General features: G+C 42.1%; 1 protein-coding gene across 2 annotated transcripts; it reads right to left on the bottom strand.

Moving 5' to 3' along the window:
* Nucleotides 1-1,240: 1,240 nt before the first annotated feature.
* On the bottom strand, nucleotides 1,241-20,678 carry LOC139643339 (sodium- and chloride-dependent taurine transporter-like). 2 transcript variants are annotated; one of them, XM_071518470.1, is made up of 14 exons: nucleotides 20,564-20,678; nucleotides 13,894-14,123; nucleotides 13,654-13,788; nucleotides 11,594-11,828; nucleotides 10,660-10,792; nucleotides 9,532-9,666; nucleotides 8,611-8,714; nucleotides 8,346-8,470; nucleotides 6,719-6,831; nucleotides 5,383-5,520; nucleotides 4,820-4,922; nucleotides 4,084-4,184; nucleotides 3,814-3,984; nucleotides 1,241-3,131 (listed from the first exon to the last, which is right to left on the bottom strand). In XM_071518470.1, exons 2-14 carry the CDS (start codon nucleotides 14,120-14,122, stop codon nucleotides 2,976-2,978), a joined length of 1,878 nt encoding a protein of 625 aa, XP_071374571.1. In that variant the 5' UTR covers nucleotide 14,123; nucleotides 20,564-20,678; the 3' UTR covers nucleotides 1,241-2,975. The 2 variants fall into 2 exon arrangements, with proteins under 2 accessions (XP_071374571.1, XP_071374570.1); XM_071518469.1 differs by lacking the exon at nucleotides 20,564-20,678 and adding an exon at nucleotides 17,060-17,171.
* Between the last annotated feature and the right edge of the window lie 4,307 nt (nucleotides 20,679-24,985).

Raw genomic sequence — 24,985 nt, 5'->3', positions numbered from 1 at the left:
ACCTGCTGGGGGCCGTTGGATTGATGGTGGGAGAGACACCCAAAAACATTTACCACACGTGTCAATGAGCTGTCACAGGGACCTGGGGTGGGTGGGGGTGTGGGGGTGAGGGCCGGCCTTCACAGGAGGACGTGAGTTCAAATAAATATAGTTGGCTATTTCAAGGCTGGATTCAAGTTGTATTGTGATTCGTAGAAGCAGCGCTTACTCAAAATAGACAGTATTGATCAAGGTTGAAAGGGGGAAAACAGTTACATAACACTAGAGGCAGAACAAAGTCAGGGTGCAATGTAAATAAAGTTTGTCAGTGTCTGATTAGTGGGAATAGTGTTGGTAAAAGGCAGAGGATATAAGTTAAAGAGACTGTACTTCTACATACAGGCATTGTTCTTCTGCTGCCAAGAGGCACTTTCACTGTTTCACTGCATGTATCTCTCAACCAGGAGGGCCGTTCACGTGTTTTACTCAGCGTGTGTTCACACATACATGTTACTGTATGGTCACAAGTCATCTTTAAGAGTTCAGAGCTGCAGTATCCTACATAAGTGATATGCAGTTGTGGTGTCATGCCTGTGATGTATGTGAAGACGGTTAAAGGAGTGTCTACTGAACTCCTCAGCGATCACTTAAAGTCAAACTGAAATGAAAAATGACTCTTTCGCCTTTTTAGATCATTCTATCATACCATACAACTATTTGATTATTTATGCCCAAAAAAATGGCAAAACATTCATTTTCTTGTATTTCTATATCAAAATCTAATTAGTTTCACTTCCTGGAAAGTGGAAAATCTTTAGTGGTGACTTCATCGTGTACCAGGAAGTGTTTTAAAAAATTCCAACCAATAAAACCATCACAGATTTTTGAACAATCCTGCCTCTCCACCCCTCCCATCAAATAAAACTGCTTTTCTCTCCCTGATTTCCCATTGGTTTACACTTTTGAATGTTCCCTCCCTGCGTTATGTCCCGCCCCAACGTCCTGTTTCAACAGGAAATACATCACATTAAGGAAGTAAGATGCTCTCAAAATGCCATTTCATTGTGATTTTAAGGCCTTGGTAATGAGCTTCATCTATGTGAGGAAGTAAATGTGATGATTGTGGTTAGAACGAAAATCTAATTTTCAAAAGATGTCAACTCCGCCACATAAATGTTTTTAGCTGTGCAAGATGTAGAGAAAGAAGAATCGGGGCAGGGAAACTAATATTTAAGGGATAAATGAATTGTTAACACAAATAAATCTAAAGAAAAAGATGTTTATTTTTAATCTATTATGATATGATGCATGTGCATCTCAAAGGGGAAAAATGTGAGACAAAAATACTTTGGTACACTTTGATTTTGCAAGAGCTTGTTTTCATAACACCAGATTTTTATTGACAAAGCAGCACTGTACTGTGGTGGCTCCTGTACATGCTTTGGGATAAAAATTCCACACTGATTTAGTCTTTAATTTTGCAAAGTTGTTACTCACATTATGGAATATCGAAATAATCTTTTAATTTGATAAAGAATTTTGAAAGAGCAGAGAAGGCCATTTCTTCGATGAATATTGCACACTGAAAATTTCATCCAGGCTCACAATAATCAATATTTAGAATACAAATTGCTGACAGTTTTCAGAAAAATAAGTCAGTGATAGTGTTCATACGATGCACAGTATAAAATGGTTACAAAAAGGCATATGTGATTTACAAACAATTAAAATTCTAAAATACAATTGCCTAAACTGAACATGAGAAACTAGAATCCAGTGGTAGTTTTGCATGATACAGATATTTTACAGAGCATGTCTGCTATTGAAATGAGCACAATGGAGAGAGCTTTCAGAATTTTTAGAAAAAAAAGCATTTAGTTATGTTTTTACTTGTATGAGGTTAAGGTTCTCACAGATGTCACTGATCGTGAACCAGAACTTTTGATGTCAAATTTCTAATGTCTATTTTTTTTTCATTGTCTTAGCAAGGAGACACGTAATCCTCTAGATATATATCAAAGTTAACGATATCAAAAAGTTAGAAGCTAAAAATATTTCCTCCAGAAATGTGTTGCAAATGTAATTGCAATATCTTGCAACAACAATAATAACAAATACTACAATAAAGGTGAAACTCAACATATAAAGTGCAAAGAGAGGTTTCAATAAATGCACTGGGACGGACTGTGGTAGTCGGAGGCAGTGTACAAATACTCTTAAAATGCCACTTCCCTTTTCTCCTTTCTTCCTCTTTCTTGCCCTAGCTGTTTTCCGCCTGTCATTTTTTCCCCCTTCTTTGGAGACAGATCCTCTTCTGAATGCATTTCTTACAGTATTTGGCCAGGGCCTTGTTTAGCAACTTAAAGGATGTCATGCAAGTTTAACTATATACACTGCATATTGCCACCTAATATTCAGCCTACATGTTATGGATATGTACTCTACCAAGAGATGTGAGTGGCTTGCTTCCGCCGCTAGCGGAGGTACATTCAATTGCAGCTCAAGACGAACGACAACAACAAGAGATTAGAAATTAGCTTGGGCAAAGATACTGCCTCAAGAAACGTGAGGACGTCATCTTAGAAGTTTGCTACCTGTTACACATTTAGTTACACGTTTAGTTTACTGAATTTATGATACGTGAGAATTTATCTTTTTTCTATCATACCAAAAAGCAAATTCCTCATCTCTCCGGAATCAACAGAAAGGTAGTAAACATAGAACAACATGTTCTATCCTAAAATACTGCCTAAACTGAGATCAGTGCCAACTACAGCAACAACAATGGTAACAACATCAACAACGATATAGTAAAAAATAAAAAAAAATATTGAGAAAAAAAAAATGACAACAATATATAACTCTCTTCATAGAAACCAAACCAGAATATTTCTAGTGCGAATATATAGGACAATGTAAACCTACCACTATCAAAGTTAGCAAATATGATAATAACACAGAAAGCACGTCAATCTTATTCCTCTCACAGAGAGCGCTCACATCATTGTTTCTACAATGGTGTGGGTGGGCTTGATCAAGCCATTGTTCCCATTTGGGTCCAGGGGCTGTGTTAGCTCGCTGCCCTTCAGGCTGTACTCTTTGGGGCGAGAGCTTGCGCCTCCCTTTGCTGGGGCTGCCACCGCTTTGATCCTCTGTGGGCGAGGAAGGAGACAGAGAGAGGAGAAAGATTATTGGTGATAATGTTAGAAACTGGGGCAGTATAGGGCGTAAAATGATTGTAAACATACATCATCAAATATCACATCTACAGTTCTGTCCTACAAAGGTAAACAGCAGTCACTATTTTTTGTGTTTTTCAAAGGTCAAACATCATAACAGATTAGACAGTTTAGATTTCATGAAATGGCATCATTACTTCCTTGATTTGATGCATTTCCTGTTGAAACAGGATGTTGGGGCGGGACATAACACGGGGAGGGATCATTCAAAAGTCTAAACCAATGGAGTATGAGTCAGGGAGAGAACGGCAGGTTTTATTTGATGGGAGGGTTGCGGAAGGATGGGATTTTTCAAAAATCTGACGGTTTTATTGGTTAGAAATATATATTTACACCTACTGGTCTGCATGAGGTCACAATGAAAGACACTCTGCTTTCCAGGGACTTCAACAAAAATTAGACCCATAGATGCTACTAAACAATATCATCCAGCTCTGTACCAAGAACACTTTTGTCAGGTCAAATCACTCGAGCCACGCAGCTGCACATATATGTGACAGATTCTTCACTATATACACCATGTTCATACATTCTTGGCTCAAAACAGATCTGTTCACCCCCTACAGTGAACCACAGGAGGGTCGTGTCAGCCTACCTCGATCAGGGGTCCCTCAGACTGCAAGATCTTGATGACCATCACCATGGGGATGCAGATCATGGAGGCTAGGGCCAAAGACCAGCCCAGGCCGATGGACCAGTCAGGGTACTCATACACCTTGTTGTAGGTCAAGGGCTTGTACTTCACCAGGGAGAAGACGAAGCAACCCTAGGAGGCAAACACACACCGTTCAATACCGGATGCCTCTTTGTGAATAAGCTACATGAATGTAAGAAAAAAAAACACTGAAACTGCTGTTGAACTCACCATACAGAGGACAGGAGTGATGACGGTCCAGCTCCATTTCATCCACGCATTTGGTCTGTAGCCAATCATATCCTCAATTCCATCATAGAAATTATCGACTCCTACCCGACAGAAAGAGAGCAGGGAGGGTGTGAGTAATGGCATACATTTCTGCAGCGTTGGCCAGCATGATGAATATTGCATGACGAGACACCATCGATTTGGAAGCAGCTCCTCCTTTGTTGACTGACCCTCATATCTACCTTTGGAAATGAGCGGGTTGTGCTACCCCCATCGCTCTCTGTCTGCCCTAAACTGCAGCATAAGTTTCCATAGGGTCACATGTCATGGTATAAACAATCTCCCTGTTGTCTGTGATGAAATGGAGCCAGGTTTGAGTCAACTACAAGCTTCTATGTGATATTATTGCCTCATTCAAAAGTATGCATAATAATAACAACTATTATAATAGTGATAAAATGACGCTTCCAAAGTGGCATGTAGTACACAGAGCCTCGTTCTCCTCCACCAAAAAGGTCACTGTGAAGAGGTGCTACTGTTCTATGTAAAACGCCCACAACGCCTGTGCCAGAAGCCAGCTGAAGTTATTTACTATTGACATGGAAAGAACCACAAGGGCACCTTTGTTTACCGCCATAGAGATCATTTGTGTCGTTTTTAACTCTCTGGGATCATTACTTTGACTAATGACACGCTTTGCAGCAACTTGTTACAAAGCCGAGATCGTTTCACTTACCATAAACCCAGGCTACAGCGATACATTCAAAGAATGCAACCCACAAAAGGCACACACCACTGGCTGCATAGTAGTCAAAGAGTTGAAACACGTACATGCCACCCTGAAAGGAGAGAAAACAGCATAAATTACGTCTCAGACATGTACAGGGAGAAAGAAATGTCACAGAGAAGGAGGGGGAGGGAGGGGGCATAAAGTAAAGGCAGAGTGGGTGGGGGCATTGGTGGGGAAAAGAGAGGGAGAGTGATACACAAGAATGCTGGCTCTCTGCCAACGGTGGTAGAGTTCAACAGGTGCTGAGACGTCAGTGAAGTACGGTTAATTGCTAAACGGAAAACGGCATTCCGAATTGTTCCATTCATGATGTCAAACACACAGGATGCGAGTGGCGAGTGTGGTAGAAAACCATATTTGGTCGTAACAATGCAGCAGCCAAAAAGGCAAGTGGAAAGTCTGTGGTGTTATCTCTCGTGTTGATCCGAAGACATCAACTCTCTTTTTTTTTCTTTTCTAAACAGGATAAGCAAGAAGTAACAGTGCAGAGTTACTGTTGGTGAACTTACTTCCGTTACCATGGCAAGTCCCAGGAGATAGCTTATGGAACACATTACAGCTATAAAGATCTCTCGCCGGTAACCCTTCCTTAGGAGGGATGGATACAGATCCACAATGGAGGTGATCTGTCCTTCCACTTCAACAAACTGTAGGGACAAAAGCAACCATTAAGTTCTCAGAAAGGGCTGAAAAAAAACAAAAAAGTCAATGTCTCTTTCTTTCTACATGCAGTTCTTGTTTTGCCTCTACAAACCAGTGATTAGAGAATGAGTGCTGTCTTTGTTGGGCAGTAATGAGACTTTAAACAGTGCTCCTCTCTAGAACACTGGCTCTTGCTAGCAAGACATAACAGTAACAAAACAACAGTGAGTCTCTGTCTTTCTCTCTCTCTCTCTCTCTGCCTCTCTCTTCCTCTCTCACTTTCTCCTGTTCCACTTCATTGCCCCTTACACAGTCCATGCCATAAACTGAATAATTCAATACCAAGCTTGTTCAAGTCCCACAACTCTGATCCAGCAAAGTCTTTATGAGCACACACCAAGAACATGTGTTTTTTTTTCTTTTCTGTTTTTTTCTTTGCGCAAAATCAGACAAACACGCCTCACATAGCAATGGCATGTATGTGTGAGCGATGATAACAATATTGCATTCAGCTCTACTGATCTGCATGAAATTTATGGTCAAAAAGTGGGCCCACACACACACTCACTGGCGCTATACTCTCCCGTGGAAAGAGCCGCGCCTGCATGAGTATTTACATGTGCTCAAATTTAGAGCATCGTCCTGATCTCACATTTGGCTGAGATGAGTAGTTGGCCATGTGCGGGACTGAGTTAGCACAAGAGTAGAATTACACTTGGAAGCAGGAAATGTGATAGTGGGAGAACCCCTCTGGTGTACACTTGTGTTTTGTCTCTTCGGACTATCTTGTCTTAATCAACGCTCTGCGCCGCTGAGCGAACCTCCAGATCAAAGCTAGATGGCTAGATTCTGCCAGCTAAAATGTCGAGCGCTGATTCATTGGCTTCTCAAAACATAATTTGTGATCTTAAAGGGCAACGTTCAGCGATCCTCACTCGCTGCAGTCAAGTGTGGTAGTAAAATACCTCTGTGGGAATAGGCTGGGTTTGAAATACTGTATAGACTGTTGGGCTGCTTTTCTTGTCTGTCAGTTATCTGAGATGTTGGAGCCGTTAGATGTGAATCAGAGAGGCACTAAATCTGTTTTACACATTGGGTGTGACGGGGGTGCCCTACATTACCCTGGAGGCCCAAGGGTCTATGTAAAGCTAACGGGCCGCTATACCCACCAAATATTCTGTACGTAGCATAACACACACTGACCTGACTGTCGAGGCCCAGAAGCAGCAGCATGATAAAGAAGAGGACAGCCCAGAAGGTAGGCAGCGGCATCATGGACACAGCCTTGGGGTAGGCGATGAAGGCCAAGCCGGGACCTGGAAGGAGAAAAGAGAGGGGATGGGGAGAAGGGGCAGAGGGCAGAATTAACCTATCTGTCTGATTTCAGCTTGGACGACATAAGGGGATCAAAAAAGATAGCGTAAATGCTGTGCTAGAGAGGCTCAGCAGAGGCACTGCCAATATTCTACAGGAAATATATTCACATTCATTATTCATATTGTCTACAGGAAAGATATTCTAACTTGGCCAACCATTGAGAGATGTTGACTAAAAGCTGCCTGGTGGTTGGCCCTATGTGTTGAGTGGCTATAAGGAAAACATTCTCCAAAGAGGAAAAAAAGAAAAGATCCTCGCAGTGTTTTGTCATTCTCTAGTACCTTGTACATGTTTACTTGCAGGACAAATATTAACAAAGCAAATGAGGTTTTTAGCAAAGCCATGAACTAACTCAAACAGGATGTAATAAGAGCATTAGACACAAAGTCAGCAATCACATAAACTAGTGACTGAATCGTACAGCTGGGCAAAATGCATGTAATTACTCAATGCACAATATGATTTTATTTATGAATTTCGTTCCTGTATTTGCATATATGATGAAATATCATGGGAAACAAATGAATAAAGGATTTGCACACGTTAACATGCCATTTCAGTGTTGTACACTTGTCATTGTCATACAGCCATAGAGTAGCTTAACTTTACATCGTAAGATTCAAGTTCCAGTCTAAAGATAGCCAGAGGTTTAATTTTGACTGAACAGAGCGAGCATGCTGAAAGAAGACGCATCTCCTTCAAAGTCCACATAGAGTATCAAGGAAGGCAGAAACAGAACCGATGGCGTCCACCTCAGGAGATCCACAGCTTGTTACACAACTGGGCTTACAGTGCAACGCTGTTGGTCAGAAATATCACTGGCGGAGAGCCCAGCATACTTTATGACCCAACACAATTTTTATTTCTGACAAACTTGACACTGTAAAGAGTGCCACTTCTGTTGCTCTTTTGCAACAGATTGCAGAGACTACTGTGGTAGCATTAGCCGGATACTGTAAATCCTCACGGTGCCAATCTTCTTATGAATGTCCCCTCGTCAAAGCATGTAAAGCTACTGAATGACATGGTCAACTTGAACATGGGACATGAGGACACCGGGTGCCTTTGTGTATGGTGCACCTGTAATAATGATGAAGACCCAATACAGGAGCTCTTAAACCCTGCAGTTCATTGTGCAGCGGTGGCTAAAACACACAGCACTTCTTGACCAAGGCAGTCTAATCTGTCCTCAGAAGAGGTGGAACATAGATCGTACCGAAGCAACAATTCTGTTTCTTTGAGGCTTTAATTCAAGGAGTGTGCAATTGCCGATACCTCTACATTTCAGCATCATCGTTTCGGAAACTTAATGTTTCAAGTTTTTTTTCCCTTCAGTTAAAATGTTCAACTGTTGTTGGACTAATTCACTTCTCAGTTTCCAATTGTCTGTTTCTTGTCTTTGTTTGGCAGCAGTGCCCACCATCACTGCCACCATCACCTTGGACCCTCGTACCTGACTCTGCCACATCGGCAATGTCCACCCCTTGCTCTTGTGCCATGAAGCCCAGGACGGAAAATATTGCGAAGCCAGACACAAAACTGGTACCGCTGTTGAGGCCTCCCAGCAGCAAACAGTCCCTATGTCACACATATGTCATGGAGGTTGTTAATTAACACAGGCGGAACCGAAGTTCCCATTTTTTTTTTTTCACGCATCCGTCTCTGACACGTGTTGCTGTCACTACTACAGCCCCACTGCCCCGTGAAACACAACTCACCTGTAGCAGTTGTATTTGTATTTGTTGTAGCTCCCCAGAGATGTCATGGCCCCCAGGCAGATGGCATAGGAGAAGAAAATCTGGGTTCCCGCATCAATCCATACCTGAGGTGATAGCAGTGAAAGCAGATGCAAAGAGGCAGAGTTCATCGTCTGTTTGAATAGCAAGTCCCTATGGAGATCTTATTAGCAACTGATTTTCACAGTGTTCTTCAGATTAGATTAGATTAACCTTTTGCCCAATGAGATTTGGGGTTAAATTGAATTTACTATTTTGGAAATTTTATCATGAGCTCTTTATAGATTGCTGATCAAATGTACAAATGATTGTTCACACTGGGAAAACAAGATCTTGATTAAACATATTGCGACCACTAATCAAATTGAAATAACAGTCACAGCACTTTCCATAACAGCGGGGCTTTTGCAAAGACTCGTGCCTGAACAGAAAACATCAGAAATAGCAAATTTAATTTACGTGATGGTAGATACGGTACCCTTAGCTCTTGAGCAGGATATAATGGTGAAATTGTGGTAATCTTATTGGAAACCTCATGAATCCCATGTACTCTATAAGGCATAGTTAAAACTCATTGCTTTCAAAACCTCAATATTTCCACGGGACGCATGGGGACTTGCAGATGGAGACATGTTTACTGTCTTTTGTCGTTATACAAACCACTCCTGAGAATCAATCTAATTGAGTTATGTAACAAAAAAAAGAACAAAAGAGCCTTGGGGGCCTTGCATTTAAACCTCTTTTTGCATTTAGACCACAATGATAAAGATTCTTCCACATTCTCGCTACCTGGAGACAGAGACATGTGATAGATATATTGGTAAGGGGATATTTGGGCTGATTATGGGGCTGTGTCAGAGAAAAGAGGAAGAGGACTGGGAAGTATTGAGTTTTAGATCCTACCTCTGGGTCCTGCAGGCGGCTCAGGTCAGGGTAAAGGTAAAATTTGATCCCTTCAGCTGCCCCAGGCAGGGTCACCCCACGCACCAGCAGCACAATCAGCATGACAAATGGGAAAGTTGCCGTGATGTACACCACCTAGACAGGACAAAACCATTATTAGCCAAAAACAAGTAAATACTTGCATTTGACTCTCCCTGTGGTAAACCCTTTCCTCTCCAATTTGTCATTTCTAACACTTGGGCAACACTTTTTTACACTGCAGGAGAAATATAATATTAAAATCCTGTTATATGATTCAGTGATAGGTTGTGAAACAGTTTTACAGCTGCCTGCAAACAGTTTTACAGCTGCCTGCAAACAGCACCTGTTCACTGATCATGTACTGAGATGATTAATTCAGTGTTGTTAGTTATTGTTTACTACTAATTTGTCACACAATCAATACAAAAACTACACCATCAGGTAAGAAGCAGCCACCAACATGACAAGTATAGGTGCTCCATTAATCAGTGGACTTAGGAGCATACCATGTAGTCCTGACTTAGGTTTGAGTTTTACTGATGACCTAGAGTCCCCTCTCGCCCCTTCCCCTCCTGTCACACTCCACTATAGGTTATCCAATATGGCACTAAACCAAAAAGGTAAGCAATATCACTTTCTGAACTGAAAGTGTTTAAGGATAAGGTGTTAGAGTAAAGATTTAAGGCACACTTTTTAGAACAATAACCCTTGTGTTTAAATAAGGAAAATAAACCACAAATAAGTCTTTATAAAGCCGTTCACAGAGGAGAAAGCTGATCAGTTTGCTCTCAAGCCACACAGTTCTCTCATGTGGTTCCTCCGGGGTGCTGGCTAAGGCCCAGAGACTGTCCCGCTAACAGAAACAGAGAGAGGACTAAGGAGCTGCAGTCAACTGTATACAGTCGACAGTGAGTCTGGCCAAAACGTAACATCCAGTACAGTGCAGCAGCTTGCGCATCTAAATCAAACAAATTAACTTGGCCTCCAGACATTTAGGTTTTCTGCGAGCAACAGTGCTTCATCACTGGCTTGTCAGGGTAAAGCGCAGGCCAAGCAGCATCCAGGCAACACAACAAGCACAGGATGTTTCTACACCACAGCACTCACTTTCCCAGTGGACTTGACTCCCTTCCAGATGCAAAAGAAGCAGATAACCCACACTGCCAGGAGACACAGGGCCAGGTCCCACTTCAGGGACCCCAAGTCCTCGATCCCAGAGGAGATGCTCAGGACGTTGCGTCTACAGAGGACAGACACCCACATAACAGGTTAATGGCAGCCTGGGAGCAGGCAGACTCAAAGAACAGACAGACTGAGTAAGTTTCACAATTTCAAAAACATTGCAGAAAGTAGATTCTGTGATATCTAACAGGAACAATGGGTTCATTATCAAAGAGGCTAATTAAAAATAAGGTAAATAAAAATGTTAGGTAAACAGACACATGGCTGTTGCCATTCTGTGCCATCCTGATCCTTTTCATCAATATACTATTCTTTGTCTTAAAGAGAAGGTGGAAAGTGTTCTGGTTTACTTATTTGAAGCTGGAAGCTCTAAGTCTGTATCAAGCATAAACACTTCATATACTACAGATCCTGATGAAATGTCATCATCAAATGCTAACATGTAACATAAAAAGTGGGTGAAAAAAGATTTGGAGTTGTTATTTTAGTTGGACACTGCTTGGATTTGGATAATAACCATTATCCACCATTTGGATAATAACCTTTCAAAATACGGATATGTACACGTGAAGTCAACCCAGTGTCAGGGAACTAAAAATGCTTATGAAAGTGAACTGTTCCTTTTGCAGGAAATGTGCCTGTTCAAACATATTTAGGCAAGCAAGGTAAAGTGGTACGACTGCTGTATATTTGTTTATGTCTATGTCGCTGCCCTTTTGTGGGTGCAGAGAACAAGTGGATGTGCCGGGGTGTGTACAAGCGTGTATATTACACGTGTAGTGCGTGTGGTGTGTGTGTGTGTGTGTGTGTGTGTGTGTGAGACACAATGGAGCTAGCCCTGCTGTCAGTGAATACTCACTCCCAGAACTCAGTGACGGGGGAGGTAAAGTTGGTGACATTGGCTGCTAGCCAAAGGGTCTTGTTCTTGCGGACTGTGTCCTCTACACAGTTTTCTGTGTTCCAGGGCTGCTTGCATTTTGCCCAGGGGAGCTCAGGCTGAAAGCACTGAAACAGGTAGTAGAGTCCCCAGGCCAAGATCACAATGTAGTAGATGTTCAGTAGAGATACGATCACGATGGAGGCGTAGCCAATACCTGGACACAAGAAAGACAGAGTAGATTTCACTATAAACTCACAAAAGATACCCTTGTGTTTTTATAAAATATGTCAATGAAACTGCTGGATGAGCAATAGAGCTGAATGACTGATGTGGAAAGAGGTACCAACCTTAAAACAAGCTATCAGTGTGGAGCAGACACACTATGGGAAACACTGAAGCACTGCCCCTGCTCTGATTCACAGTCATAAGAACTGAAGCCAGTGTATATCCACTAACACAGATAAAGAGGCTAAAGAACAACTAACTCTTTCAGTTCTTTTTTTTTAAAAAGGGAAACTTCCTTAGCTCGAGCCTGCTCTCTTCTGTAATAATGACCTTAGTGTTTGTATGCTATTTTTAGATGACTTTGGTCCGAACCTGGACACAGAAATCCCCCGCACTCTTCCACTGCTCATGAGTATTTTTAAACTCGTCACCTCTGTCAACCTCCCCTTCTCCCCCTCCTCATTCCCACATTCCACATGCAAACAGATAGACAAGTCAATCCTGTGACAGGGGTGTGTGTGTGCGTGTGACTGAATGAGTGTGTGTATGTGCGTGTGAGAGCTTTGTGTGTGGCGAGGGAAGTCATGCTCTCTCTGTGTGATAAAAACACTCGTGGCTGGGGACAAACAACGGCTACTTGCGACAGGCCAGTTTGCGACCACCTGACGACTTTTCTCCCTCCACCACAGACGCTCTGCCAGATGGACGGATGGCAGCCTGAGCTTTCCTTGAATAGCAGAGGCCATCAGCAGCTGCTAGAGATCTGGTGCCGCCCAGTCCTTGTCTTCAGCTGCTCCCTACAGTTTCCTCTCTATTCATGTGAGGTCTGGTGTGAACATGAATAAGGGCGTCGCGGCAGCTGTTGGGGGTGCGGCGCAACTTTACACGTCTTCAGCTGTCAGTCTTACCTGCAGTGCTGAACTAGCAGTACGCTACGGTGTCTTATGGTATCAGTGAAATAACATCTTGCTGATATACTGTATATATAATATGTTTTATAATATTTTTATGTTTATTTTGAACAATATCCTATGAGAAAAGTTGAACTAAACAAAATAGGCTGATCCACACTGCCGCTCCAAGTCAAACAAAGCCATCATGTTTTCAAAGATGTTCGCCCCTTTATGCAGACCTGCTGCATGAGACTGTATCCATTGCTAGGCAACTTGAGTTAGGTGATTTTTTTCCCTAGTCTGTTTCCATGGCAACCAAGAACTCAGCAATCCCTTACACACCCAGATCTGCAAGCGCAAGAATGACTATATGTTTTTGTGTGCGCTATTCAAGTATGTGTGTGCATATGTTTATCTGTGTGTGTATGTGTGTGTGTGTGTGTGTGTGGGTGTGGGTGTGTGTATGCATATATATATGTATATGCCCTATTTGAAGCCAGTTGTTGGTATTCAAATCTAAATATACTCATTCCATTCATCCTCCATGAGGTGCTGGTCTCTGCTAAATGTTCAGTTTGGAGGTGCTAATGCTCCTCCTCAGCTGTGCTGAGTAATGTCTTTTACACAACACAGAGCAGCCTAATGAAGTAAGAGGGGTCCAATTAAAGTGGGAGGGAAACCTCAGCAGAACACAATGTCTGTACACAGAGTCTGGCAACTGAATACTGGACTGGAGCAGACAGAAAATCAGGACAGGACATCCTTGCATTACGGCAGAATTTCTGTACAGACCAGCAAGGCCATCGCTCAAGGCGAGATATTCAATATTCTTGGTGGGGAAGATGGGTGCTGTGATGCAGAGCCAGTATTCCTGCTTAGTGTGTGTGAGCATGTGTACAGTGCTTGTGTATGTGGACTGACCGGTGAAGATGGGGCAGAGCTTAGCCCAGCAGGTGATCCCTCCCTCAGAGGTGTACTGGCCCAAAGCAACCTCCAGGAAGAACACCGGCAGGCCGCCCCCGAACAGGAAGATGAAGTAGGGGATGAGAAATGCACCTGGGTAACAGACGAGAGAAAGGGAAACCCCATCAAGACAGTGTAACACTTTTTACCCCGTACACTGGCCGTATTTTGGTCTAATAGTCTATATCTGCTGCTTACCTCCACCATTTTTATAGCAAAGGTAGGGGAACCGCCAGACGTTTCCTAAACCGACGAAGCCACCAGCCACGGACAGGACAAAGTCGAGCTTACTGGCCCACTTCTCCCTCTGCGGAGGCTTGCCCTCAGCCTCGTCCTCAGGCCGCGTGCCGGGGCTCTTCCCCGGTGAAGGTTTCAGGGTGTCCTTGTGGAAATCCTTCAGACATTGGAGCTTCTCTTTTTGTGCCATGCTGTGGAGGGCAGAAAGAGGAGAGATATGTAGATGCAATAAGGAGAGAGAAAGAGACAGACAGACAGACAGACGTGAGCTGGATAAGACACAGATAGGAGGGAGCATTAGGGAGATAATGCTGTCTCCTGATTGTGTTACAACGTGCTGTATAACCATTGTGTGTGTGATATACAGTTCTACATTGCTAATCTTGCTAATCTGCACCACTCAGGAATGGAGGTCATTCAGACTAGAGAAACATTCGGGTAACTGATATACGCTGAAATAGCAAGCAAAAGCGTATTCAAAAATGAAACATATACGCACAAAAAGGCCCTGTGCAGGTGAAATAAAAATTGCAGCTGTGAACAAGCTCACACTGTTAATACAACAAATTTTGCATTACATGTATCATTTATTATGTCCACTAGCAAAACCAGTCAGTGCGGACGTCTGGACTCTGAATGTAAGTTTCTACTATGGTCATAACAGAGTAAAGAGGTGCAATGAGGCCCGCTGCTCAATTATTCATTGTGTTTTTCTGTCTATGCAGTGTACCTCTATTCATAAAAGCCCTGAAAACCAAAGTACATTTCACAATATTTTTGGACTAATCACAAGGTATTCCATAAGGTAATGTGTTGTGATTAAATTTCTTGATTAAATTTAAAAAAAACTTGTGCATTGTGCTTGTCATTAATCAGGCACAACTCGTAATAATAAACTTCATAAAAACAAACAATACTTGGAAATTGCAAAAAAAAAATTGGAAAAGCAAATTATGTTAGGGGAATGTCCACCCTAACCGAATTCAGAATTATCTTTTATTTTATTCACTCTTTGCTTGCCTCCCTCAGTTCAGTGTCTTGCTCAACGGCACTTCAGCAGGGCAGAGGCTTGAACCTTCCTCACTCACTAAGACACCCTGCCACCCCAATTAGTGCTGGTGTTTATGGCTGAACAGAATATTTTTGGTTTTATGCCTAAATTATCTTCATTTTATAAAAGTGCTGCCATTTCTAAAGCTGAAAAAAGAGAAGAAAATCAGCCTGGGGACAACAGCTACAAGTCCTATCTGTGGTTTTATAACATTGCAGACTAGACCTGGCTCTGTTTTCTCCCTTTAAATCCTGTTTCAGGGTGGACTTTGCTTTAATGTCCTCTGCTCAGCAGGAGGCTCATTGTCACCGAGGGAAAGGGAAGGGAATGTCTGAATACGATACATGCCTGCAAGACCTCGCCTGAACTTGAAGGAAAGTTATGAAATGTTATACTGAGCGACTTTCCCTTATGCTACAGTATCAGCAACGACTTGGCCCAATGTAATCCAACTTTAGAGAAGAAGATATCCCACTGCATTCCCAAAGCCTTGGCTGTGCTCTGGAAGATACGAGAGCTTAAGTTCACTGAGTGTTTGTACTGTAAACCGCCTTTCCAAGAAAGACAGGATTTGTTATTACTGACTTAGGTATCCCATTTCCCAGCAGGAGCCAAAGAGGAGCGAAGAACTCAAACCGTAATAGGGCAGGAATAACTATGTAAGAAATGACTTAGACATGTTGAGACCCAGTGTGATTTAAGCTTCCTCTTGGCATATAATGAATGTTTCTGAATAAAACAAGACAAATAAAAAAACCTATGATTAATTGTAAGCTATGTAATTAATTATAATACTAGTGGGAAAGGTTTCCTCTTCTTTTGAGGCCGGTTCAGACAGAAAAGTAGTTGGCAGAAACATGGAAACGGAGCAACATCAAAGACTTCCCCTGTTCTCTTGCCGACTCCAAAATAAATTTGCATTGTGCTGCTCATTGAGTCCCCAAATAATTCACCAAGTTTTTTGTTGAGAACAAATCGAAAGTGTAACATTTTTAACCCCTGAGGACTGATAACTGTAATATTATTTGTAACAAACAAATTAAATTCTGGCAAGCATATTCTTTTATCTATTCTGAGGAAGAAAATATTTGCACATTAATTAGGATAATAACACAATCAGAATACAGAGTAACAATCGCTGCAGCAATCAAAGTAAGCATTCAGGAACTGGCACTTCTCCCAGCAAGCACCACACAATACCAGATGAAGATTTCTCCCCCAAAAAACAACATATTTTGAAATGTTGCCACATCTAAATGAATTCTCTCACTCTTCCTAACTCAATTACAGCCCAGTGGATCTGGACTCCACTGACGGAAAACGCGTGCCTCATTCAAAACACCACTGGGAACTTTGTGTCTTTTCGTTTCATGAATGCTTGAACAACAATCCCCCCTTCGGTACTCGGCGGACCCGCTTTCCCCTCCGTCACTCTGTGCACACTCTGTTCTATCATTTTCTAGGTTTCCTCTCACTCTGTTATGCATGACAAGTCAACTTGAACCGCTTTCCGCTCTCAAACCTCATTACATAACTGGATCAGCTCTTGCCCACTCTATTTCTCTTCCACTCTCTCTCTCCCTATCCCGCTCTCCCCCTCTCTGTTGTTTGCTCAGTGTGCTTTCACCTGCTCGCTGCTGGAAGGCTGTCTGTCCCTCGGATAAGACTTAAGGCAAACAGTCCTTGGGATCAGCCATGTGACCCAGACACCCTTGACTAGAAATTATCTATCCTTTAAAAAAAAACATCCCAACACAACATCACCACTGCTATTAGCCTGATTGAAACAACTCTTTCACTTTAAATCACTCACTGTTCATACTTAAGAATCCTGTCTATATGAACCACAAACAGCAAAATCAAACAAAAGAGTGAGCAGTATTTGATGCCATCCAAACAGCACAGTCTTCCTGAATTTTAGTTAAGCTTTTAACTTATGAAGAGACCCAAGACACTAAACTGCTTATGATTCAACAATTGCTAAATCCACTCAAGGAGGGAAAAACCCTAACTATACACATGCACACATAGAAAAATCTAGTTTCTAATTTCAGCAAAGCAATTTAGAAAACTTACATTTCCTTCATGGCTGCGACTATGTATAGGGTGCCTCTCTCTCAGCTGTCACCATTCCTCTGTACTGAATGCCTTTATGCCAACACAGTTCACAAGAAGTGGAGCTGACAACATGGCCCGCCCCCCGGCTAAAGACAATTAAATCCTATGTGGAGATTGGGCACAGCCTCGCAGTGACAGACAACTCAGATACTAACGTGGGGACTGTAAATTTCCACTTCCAACTCCCTTCCCACAAACATACACACAGCCAGGGACTGGGGCCGAGTGCAATGCCCTCTATGTGTCTCTCTCCCTCTCTCTCTCTCTCTCTCTCTCTCTCTCACACACACACACACCTCTTATTCATATTGGAGAAACAGAAGACAAGGCAGCCAGAGAGAAAGGGTGGGCTGGCCCAAACATGGAGTTGTGTGTGTGTGTGTGTGTGTGTGTGTGTGTGTGGGGTGGGGGGGGGGCTGTCTGTCTTAAATCATGATCTGGCTCAAATGGATGAACTGCAGGCAGGAGTGAGTTAGCCATACAGAGTTTCAGTGTTTTTTTTACTTTCACAAACTCACATAACACTAGAATGTGAAGCATGGTTTCATAATCAGCCTCTTATGACGGTGTCTCAATTCACATCACAGCGCTACTTCCAAACGTCTCCGTGGGAACTATTTTTACGTATGAATATACTGTGATAATTGCTGTCGCGCGGGCCGACCGGGAAGCGTCCGAGGGACAGTTGGGATCATTGTCCTCCATTCTGACGCGACACGTGGGGAGCTGTCTGGGAAATGTAAACTCATACAGTATCACCCTATAACAATGCCTAATAAGGCAATGTGTCTTCCCCGCTGTTCTCCACGGTCTGTTTAGATACCTTATACTGTAAAAAGAACTCACAAAGGCTGGACAAAGGCAGAGTCAATTAAAAACTGTTAAATTTGTCTACAGGATTTGCAGAGTTAAATGGGGGATGGGGCTCAGCTAGTGACAAGCTGTCTCTTAATCGCTGCTCACAGACACCTTTGACACCTCTTAACTTTACATGATGTCATCATCCATAATTATTTTGGACAGCAACGCACTCTGTATACAATTTTGGTTATGTAATATTTGATGGAGACCATCTAAGCTTCGCTGCGAGTTGCCATGGGATTTGGGTTGTGTTGCAAACTGGCAGAGGGCAGATGATTGCAACAGAAATCCAATTTCATACAGTCACTGTGAATCATCCGATATCATGAAGTCAAACCAAATATACATCAATAAAAGCAAGGCACGGCCCCTGTTAAAGACTGACACCTCGCTGTGTTTGTTCATATCCCAGACAACTGACAGTGTCTTTCACAGCAACAGCCAAATCCTGCGACAAGCCAAATGATTCCTAAAAAAAGACACATGTTTTACTGTTACATATGGATTGGATATGGATTTAAGATCTTGTCTGCATATTTTAACTACCAATAAAACAGACATTGTTCCCCTTCTAATTCTTATTAAATTTTGTCCAAAGCATTGTGATTGTTGGCTCAACTGTGTGTTTTCTTCTATTATTTCTCCTCCTTACCCAGTCCCACCCTAAAGCCCTTCACTGGGTAACAGCACAATCTTGATTATGTAATGTTAACGATTTATGGATTTGGACTGTTTGTCTTGGCTCTGCAATCTATGCCTCTAAGAAGGGCAAATTTAAAGGAAAACCTCTGTGGAGTTAAGTGTGTTGAGTGTGGGAGGAGCATTCTTTGTGTGTGTGTGTGTGTGTGTGTGTGTGTGTGTGTAGGTGCGTGCATGTGTTTGTGTGTGTGTGTGTGCGTACGTGCGTGTGTGCGTGTGTGTGTGTGTGACTGGTATCTTAAAAGGGAATAAACAAGAGTGCAGTCCAGGAAGTAACAGTGCAGCCCAACAGCAGTTCTTGTGATCCAGTGACTACAACAGTACAGTTGTGACACATTATTGTGGAATGAATGATTAATTTAACACAATTCTCACAGTGTGTCCAAAACAATGCACATGACCACAATGCAGGTCAGCCAACATAGTCACAGGTTTCCCCGAGAAAGAATCATCTTAATAAAATTACATAATGTTCTGTCAGTCCCAGCACACTGCTGGGTGCTTGATGTAAAAATAGATTTAATAAATGAACGAAAAGACAGACAAGCAAAAAAACAACAACAAATAAGCAAACAGTAGAAGCTGAATTCATTTTGGCAGAGACACAATCTCAGGGATGGAATGATTTTTAGTCTATGAATAGGTTATGGCAGACAATTTGAATGTTACTGATAAGATAAAACAATCTGATGTTCCCTAGCTTTTGCATGTCAAGTAGATTTACATTGATTCACACTATTAAAACTAAACCCTACTGAAGATTTGTGTTCTTAGATTATAGGATTTTAGATTATAAATAGTGAAATAAATGTTTATACTGTAGGCGAGGTGACACCAGCTGGGAGGGTGAAACCTATGATCAATCATCATTCTGGGGACCCCCGGGAAGCCCCTCACAGACCTCTGGGGGTCCCCAGCCCCGAGTTTGGCAACCTCTGGAGCCAGAATAGCCCATTCATCACACAGATCAAGCGCACAGAGCGCCTAAAATACATTTCGCGACCTTCTGGTTTCACCTAAAGGGCAGATTTGGGGTTATTAAAGGACACGCCTCGATCAGTCATAGACTGGATGGACAACAGAAGTAGGTTAAGTATGTGCAACTAAGCATAAGATATAACCTAGTAAACGTCTTAGGCGCTCATAACTAGTCCAGCCGACTCCCAGCCTCCTCCAGGGCGCACGGTCCCCATCCTTAAACATGGACATTCATTCATTCATTCATTCATTCATTTATTCATTGGGTATCGGGACAGACACGTGGAGGAGAGAGAGAGAGAGAGAGAGGCTGAGAAGACAATAAATAATCCAGTCCAACCATTTGCATCCACATCAGTAAAATGTCTATCAAGCCCGACAGTGAACCATCAGCAGCCCAAAGATGATCAAACAGGAAGACGGTTCGCAGCTTTATCAACTATTAGAGGAGGAAATGGAGTTAAAAGGCAAAAGCTGCACTGCTATCACAACAACAACAACAACAACAAAAAACATGATTTACTTCAGTTGTTTTCAAAGTAGGCGAAAACGGAATTCATTCAATAGCCGTTTTTAGACGGGGTGTGTTTTTAGCCTTAACATCATGCTGTAAGACGCATCATTTCGGACACAGCATCACTTCAAAGAAAGAGTGAGATAATCTTTACAAGTCTGTTATATGTTGCCTAAACAAGAGAGAATAAATTAATCAGCATGTCACAACCTACTGTCCAACCTTACAATACTGTAACAAAGGAATTGTCTGATTGACAGCCTATCCTGTTCAAATCACACATATGTACACGGCCAATTTAAAAGCATGCATATTGTTTTCTAACATTTAATATTTTTTTTTTTTTATAGTTTTCAAATAAAACAATACCCAGTAAGCCCATCTGATACGTAAAGAAGATGCCGGATTACCTGTCAGCTTAGTTTTATTGAGCTGCCTGTTGTTCCTTATTTTGTACGCTGAACGCTGAATGAAATAATTTCATCGAGATATTTTTCTGTGTGACCTTTGTTTCTATGAGCGCGTTTAATATCAGTTTGAGTGGAAAATCACCAGCTTCTCCATGCAACAGGAGACCTGATTCTTAAAGCGACAGGTTCCTCCCGTCCGCCCTTCACCTTATTTTCCTAACCGTTTAACGGCATAGCGACTCGCACAAAACAGTAAAACCGGATTTAAGATCCGGATAGGCGGAGGAATAAGACTGAATAATCTTGAATTTATGGAAGCATTGATAATAATGATCCATAATAATCGCGGCAAGGCTATTGAGAATATGTTTAGAGATATCACAATATTCAAAAATGCCCAAAAATGTAGGCTACATATAAATAACATGCATTCGCAATATCGTAGGCTACGTTATGACTAGCCAAATTATATATTTTGGATATACAGTGTTGCCAGTAGCAACGCACAGGAAGAAAATGTAGTATTTCCAGAATCCAAAATGAATGTCATACAATACAGCTTTGGCAATTCTTTGTATATTTTGCCATTTTTAATCTGAAGCACGTGAGATGTATTTTTGCAGTATGGGGAACATCATAGCCAACACTTTATCATGGACAAAATTAAATGTAAACTCTGGATCCTGCAACCAAACACTATGTAGGAAAGGCGGCATTCTCATGTTTGTCAAGGCTTGAACATATTAGTTCATTACACTGTAGTACTGTCTTAATCCGCTGCACAGCCATACCAAACAGATGGCAAGGCCACGTGTTGACTTTGTATGTCATGTATTGCAGGTAACATGTCTTCCTGGGGCTACAGTGAGAGGAAGATGTTGCCCAATAACACATAATGACCAGTGAACCTAAAGTACAGTGATATGTGGGTGACGGTCAATATAAATTATGTGTTATTAGAGTTATTTCATTGTGTCTCGAGCTATGTATTTACTATACAAATTTAATCTGGTTGATCACTGAAGAGTCAGCTTTTTACATTTCAAAAATGGAAAATAAAGGGATAAAATCTTGACCAGATGCTCAAACAAGGAACATTTACCCAATAATGACTGACATGAGGCAGCAGTGAGAAGCAATCATTGTGCAATTTCATTTTCAAAAGAAAATAAAAAAAAATAAAAAACAAAAAACCTTACCCTTGTATATCAAATTATATGAAAGAAGGGATTACTTTTGTTCCATATTTTGTGCGGTTTATGCTTCTATTTGCATGCCTAGGCTAGTTGCAAGCCTCAGAAGCAACATCTCAGCTCTTGTAAAGCAAAGTGTGTTTCAAAGCCACCCAGTCCCTCGAGCTGCACTGATGGTTTCCCCTGCAGAGAACAAAAGCTCTGTCAGCAGGACCAACTGCTTTCTGATGCCTAAAGGGGAAATGGCCAAGGAACAGGAAAGCGACTGAAAAAAAAAAAATGCTAGTTTGGACACTCACTGTTTGTAACTGTGACAAAAACCTAACTTGAATCTAAAGTAGCTGTCACAGGAAACGAAAACCTTTACTTTCTTAAAGCCGTGTCTAACTTGTTAGCTGTGCGCCTGCAACAACAGGCAGCACCACAAAGGATGCATGATAATAAAGCATCCCAACCATTGTAATAAAAATGAGTGATGTTTCTCTCCATGTTTATGATCTCTTATAACAGTAAAAACATGTTACAATGGAACAATATGTTCTTCGTTTTTTACAGCTCTCATAAGGTCATAATCATATTCAGTCTTATTCCTCAGATTCAGTGACTATTGCCCTATTTGTCAGTTGTCACTTTGCGGCCGCTTTGCATGCAAGGCCTTTTCTATTAACAGAACAGAAGCGAGGATGTTGTTCAGCGGTCGTCCAGGTCCGTCTTGTTGTCCACGCTAAAGAGTTCAGGGCAGGAGGTCTTTGTCCTGGATGGATTTAGCCTGTCTTTTGTTAGAGGTCTGTCTAAGGGCAGACCAGTCACATGGTGACTGTGTAATCCTGTCTCACATGCGGACACTGTCTGTGTCTTCCTGCAGAGCTGCCCATGTTCTCTACTGGCAACCTTGTGACTCACCTCAGGTGGAGCATTATATTGCACTGTACACAAACAAACAGACACATGGCGAGCGAGTAAGCGCAGAACCAGACACGTATGAGAACAAACACGGATATAAAAGTATCTTTACTGCAGCACACTACGCCTTGTCTCTCAGACTTGTATATATGCAAAGGCCAAATTGCATTTTCTCTGCTTTCATCGAAGCTGATAAAAGCAACAGCACCACTGTTGGCTTCGCTTGTCTGTTTTGGCAGCTAATACTTCAAGTGAGCATGTACGGTTTAATCCCATATTACTGGGCCTAAGTCATGTGAATGTAAGCATCTGACTGTCACACACTGCCAAGAGGAGCTTCGATGCAGAGCGCAGAGATAAACAGAATTCCCAGTAGATAAGCCTGTGCTGCGATCGCTGTTGATAAAATTTTGTAGACGTCCTCAACCTTGCGTTCGGCACAACATGACATTGGAAATGTAGGGGAAAGTGAACGACTCCTAAACTCCTCGCATTTCTGGGCAATCCTGTAAAGAGATCTTCTTGGCAGCAACTTAAAGTTCAATTTAGAGCATGAGTAGCCTTCACTGTGTCATTTCTTACATAATAGCCAGCCATGACCCAGGTACAATACACTGGCCTGAGACTTAAGCTTCTAATACAATGTAAAGGCCTTTCTTGTGGTACTGAGATATGGATCAGTGATATGAAAGCATGGGAATTCGCCTGATTGACACTATGCAATGAAACGTTTTGCCTTCATTTTATGTCAAAATCTTAGTTAGGAGTGTTCTGATTTGTGCATGGTCAGAGAAATAGGAGATAGAAAAATTGAGAAAAAAATGGCATGTCTAAAGAAATGAGAAGGAGAGAGAGAGAGAGAGAGAGAGAGAGAGAGAGAGAGAGAGAGCTTTTCAGGTCAGCCTTTGGCTAAGTATGTAGGCTTACCACTCTCTCTCAGGTGGTAATCCGTAACTAATAGCAAATTAGGATATTGGCAGTGACAGCAGCAGTGAGTTATGTCTACTGCCTCCTGGGAGGGCATATCAATACTCAGAGACAAGGTCACAAGTGTGCAGCGTATGCGCGGCCCTGTATGCCAGTGTAAACACAGATCAGAGTCACGGCCAGCAATAAGACATGAGTGATAGCCGCACTTGATCTTATAGTGTAAAAATGCACTGTGCGATCCAGTAGTGCATGTTCCTAAACACTAGAAAAATAGAAGCCAGACTCAACTGACAACACGGATCGTGTTTTCAGCTTTACATCCGACCACCTGCAGCGCTCTCCATCTGCTCCTAATGTACTGAATCCCACATGCTAGCTGCATATATGAGAACATCGTCGCTGACATGAGTGTCTTCCCTGTTCCTGGCAAGACAGGCAGGCAGATGGTGTGAATGCCACAGCCCTGCGTGTCTTAACACACATCATCCAAGTCATGATACTGATAGTGAAAACTGATTATGAAAGAGAAAACACTGGGTGTAGGAAAACAACAGGATAAACTGCAGACGACTAGAGGGATGTTGGACGTAAAGCGAGGTGTGTGAAGGCTCCAGGAAAAAGAGAGCAGTAGGAAATTTCCTTTACCAAACTATCTGGCACTGTTGTTCAGGGGTTGTTTTTATGAACCAAACCACACACTGGCGATGCTTCAGTAAGTAAAGCCCATGTTTCTGGATCTGTTACACTGCCCTCTCAGTTGTTATAACCAAGAACAACACCTTACACTGCAGAGGATAAGATTTATTGCAAAACAGAAAGTTAAAGGACGAGCAGCGGAGAAAGGAGCTGTTTTTTTTCTTCACTCGGCCGGTCGAATTCTCCCCTTGTAAGGCCTTTTGTGAGGAGATGGATGTCACTGCGAAGTCTCAGTGAGTCACGCCTTGTGAGTCAAGAGCCAAGAGATTTTATACTTGCTTGCTGCCCTCGTCAAGATTTTGTTTTTTATTTTGTGCTGCAAAAACACACAGGGACTGTCCTTGCAAACGATGTTCTTTAGGATTGTGCCGGACACGTCACAGTCAGCGCGGTCTCTCTAGCTAAATATGATTCATGACTAGCACAGAGAGAGAAAAACAAAATGCAGTTGTTTTGACAGAATTCGTCTCGGCTTCTTTAAAGGTCGTCGTAGCTGCAAATTCAGGATATTCAAATTGCATGCAAGGTTTTAATTTGAAAAGTAAATGGCTCCGTGGAGTGCTATTAGAAATGTTTGAAATTAAAATAACTAATGGATTAACATATTTGTTAATATATGTCACTTTAGAGTTTGATTAATTGGCATCACTGAGAATCGAGATGATAGAGAAATTTTATGGAGGTCTGTGTGTACTGTGTG

The sequence above is a fragment of the Centroberyx affinis genome, unplaced genomic scaffold (assembly GCF_046629955.1).
Source record: "Centroberyx affinis isolate AG114_WGS23_722 - 3 ecotype Tasmania unplaced genomic scaffold, CSIRO-AGI_Caff_v1 ptg000582l_1, whole genome shotgun sequence".
NCBI classification, from domain to species: Eukaryota; Metazoa; Chordata; class Actinopteri; order Beryciformes; family Berycidae; genus Centroberyx; species Centroberyx affinis.
This window is presented reverse-complemented; position numbering and strand designations above follow the sequence as displayed.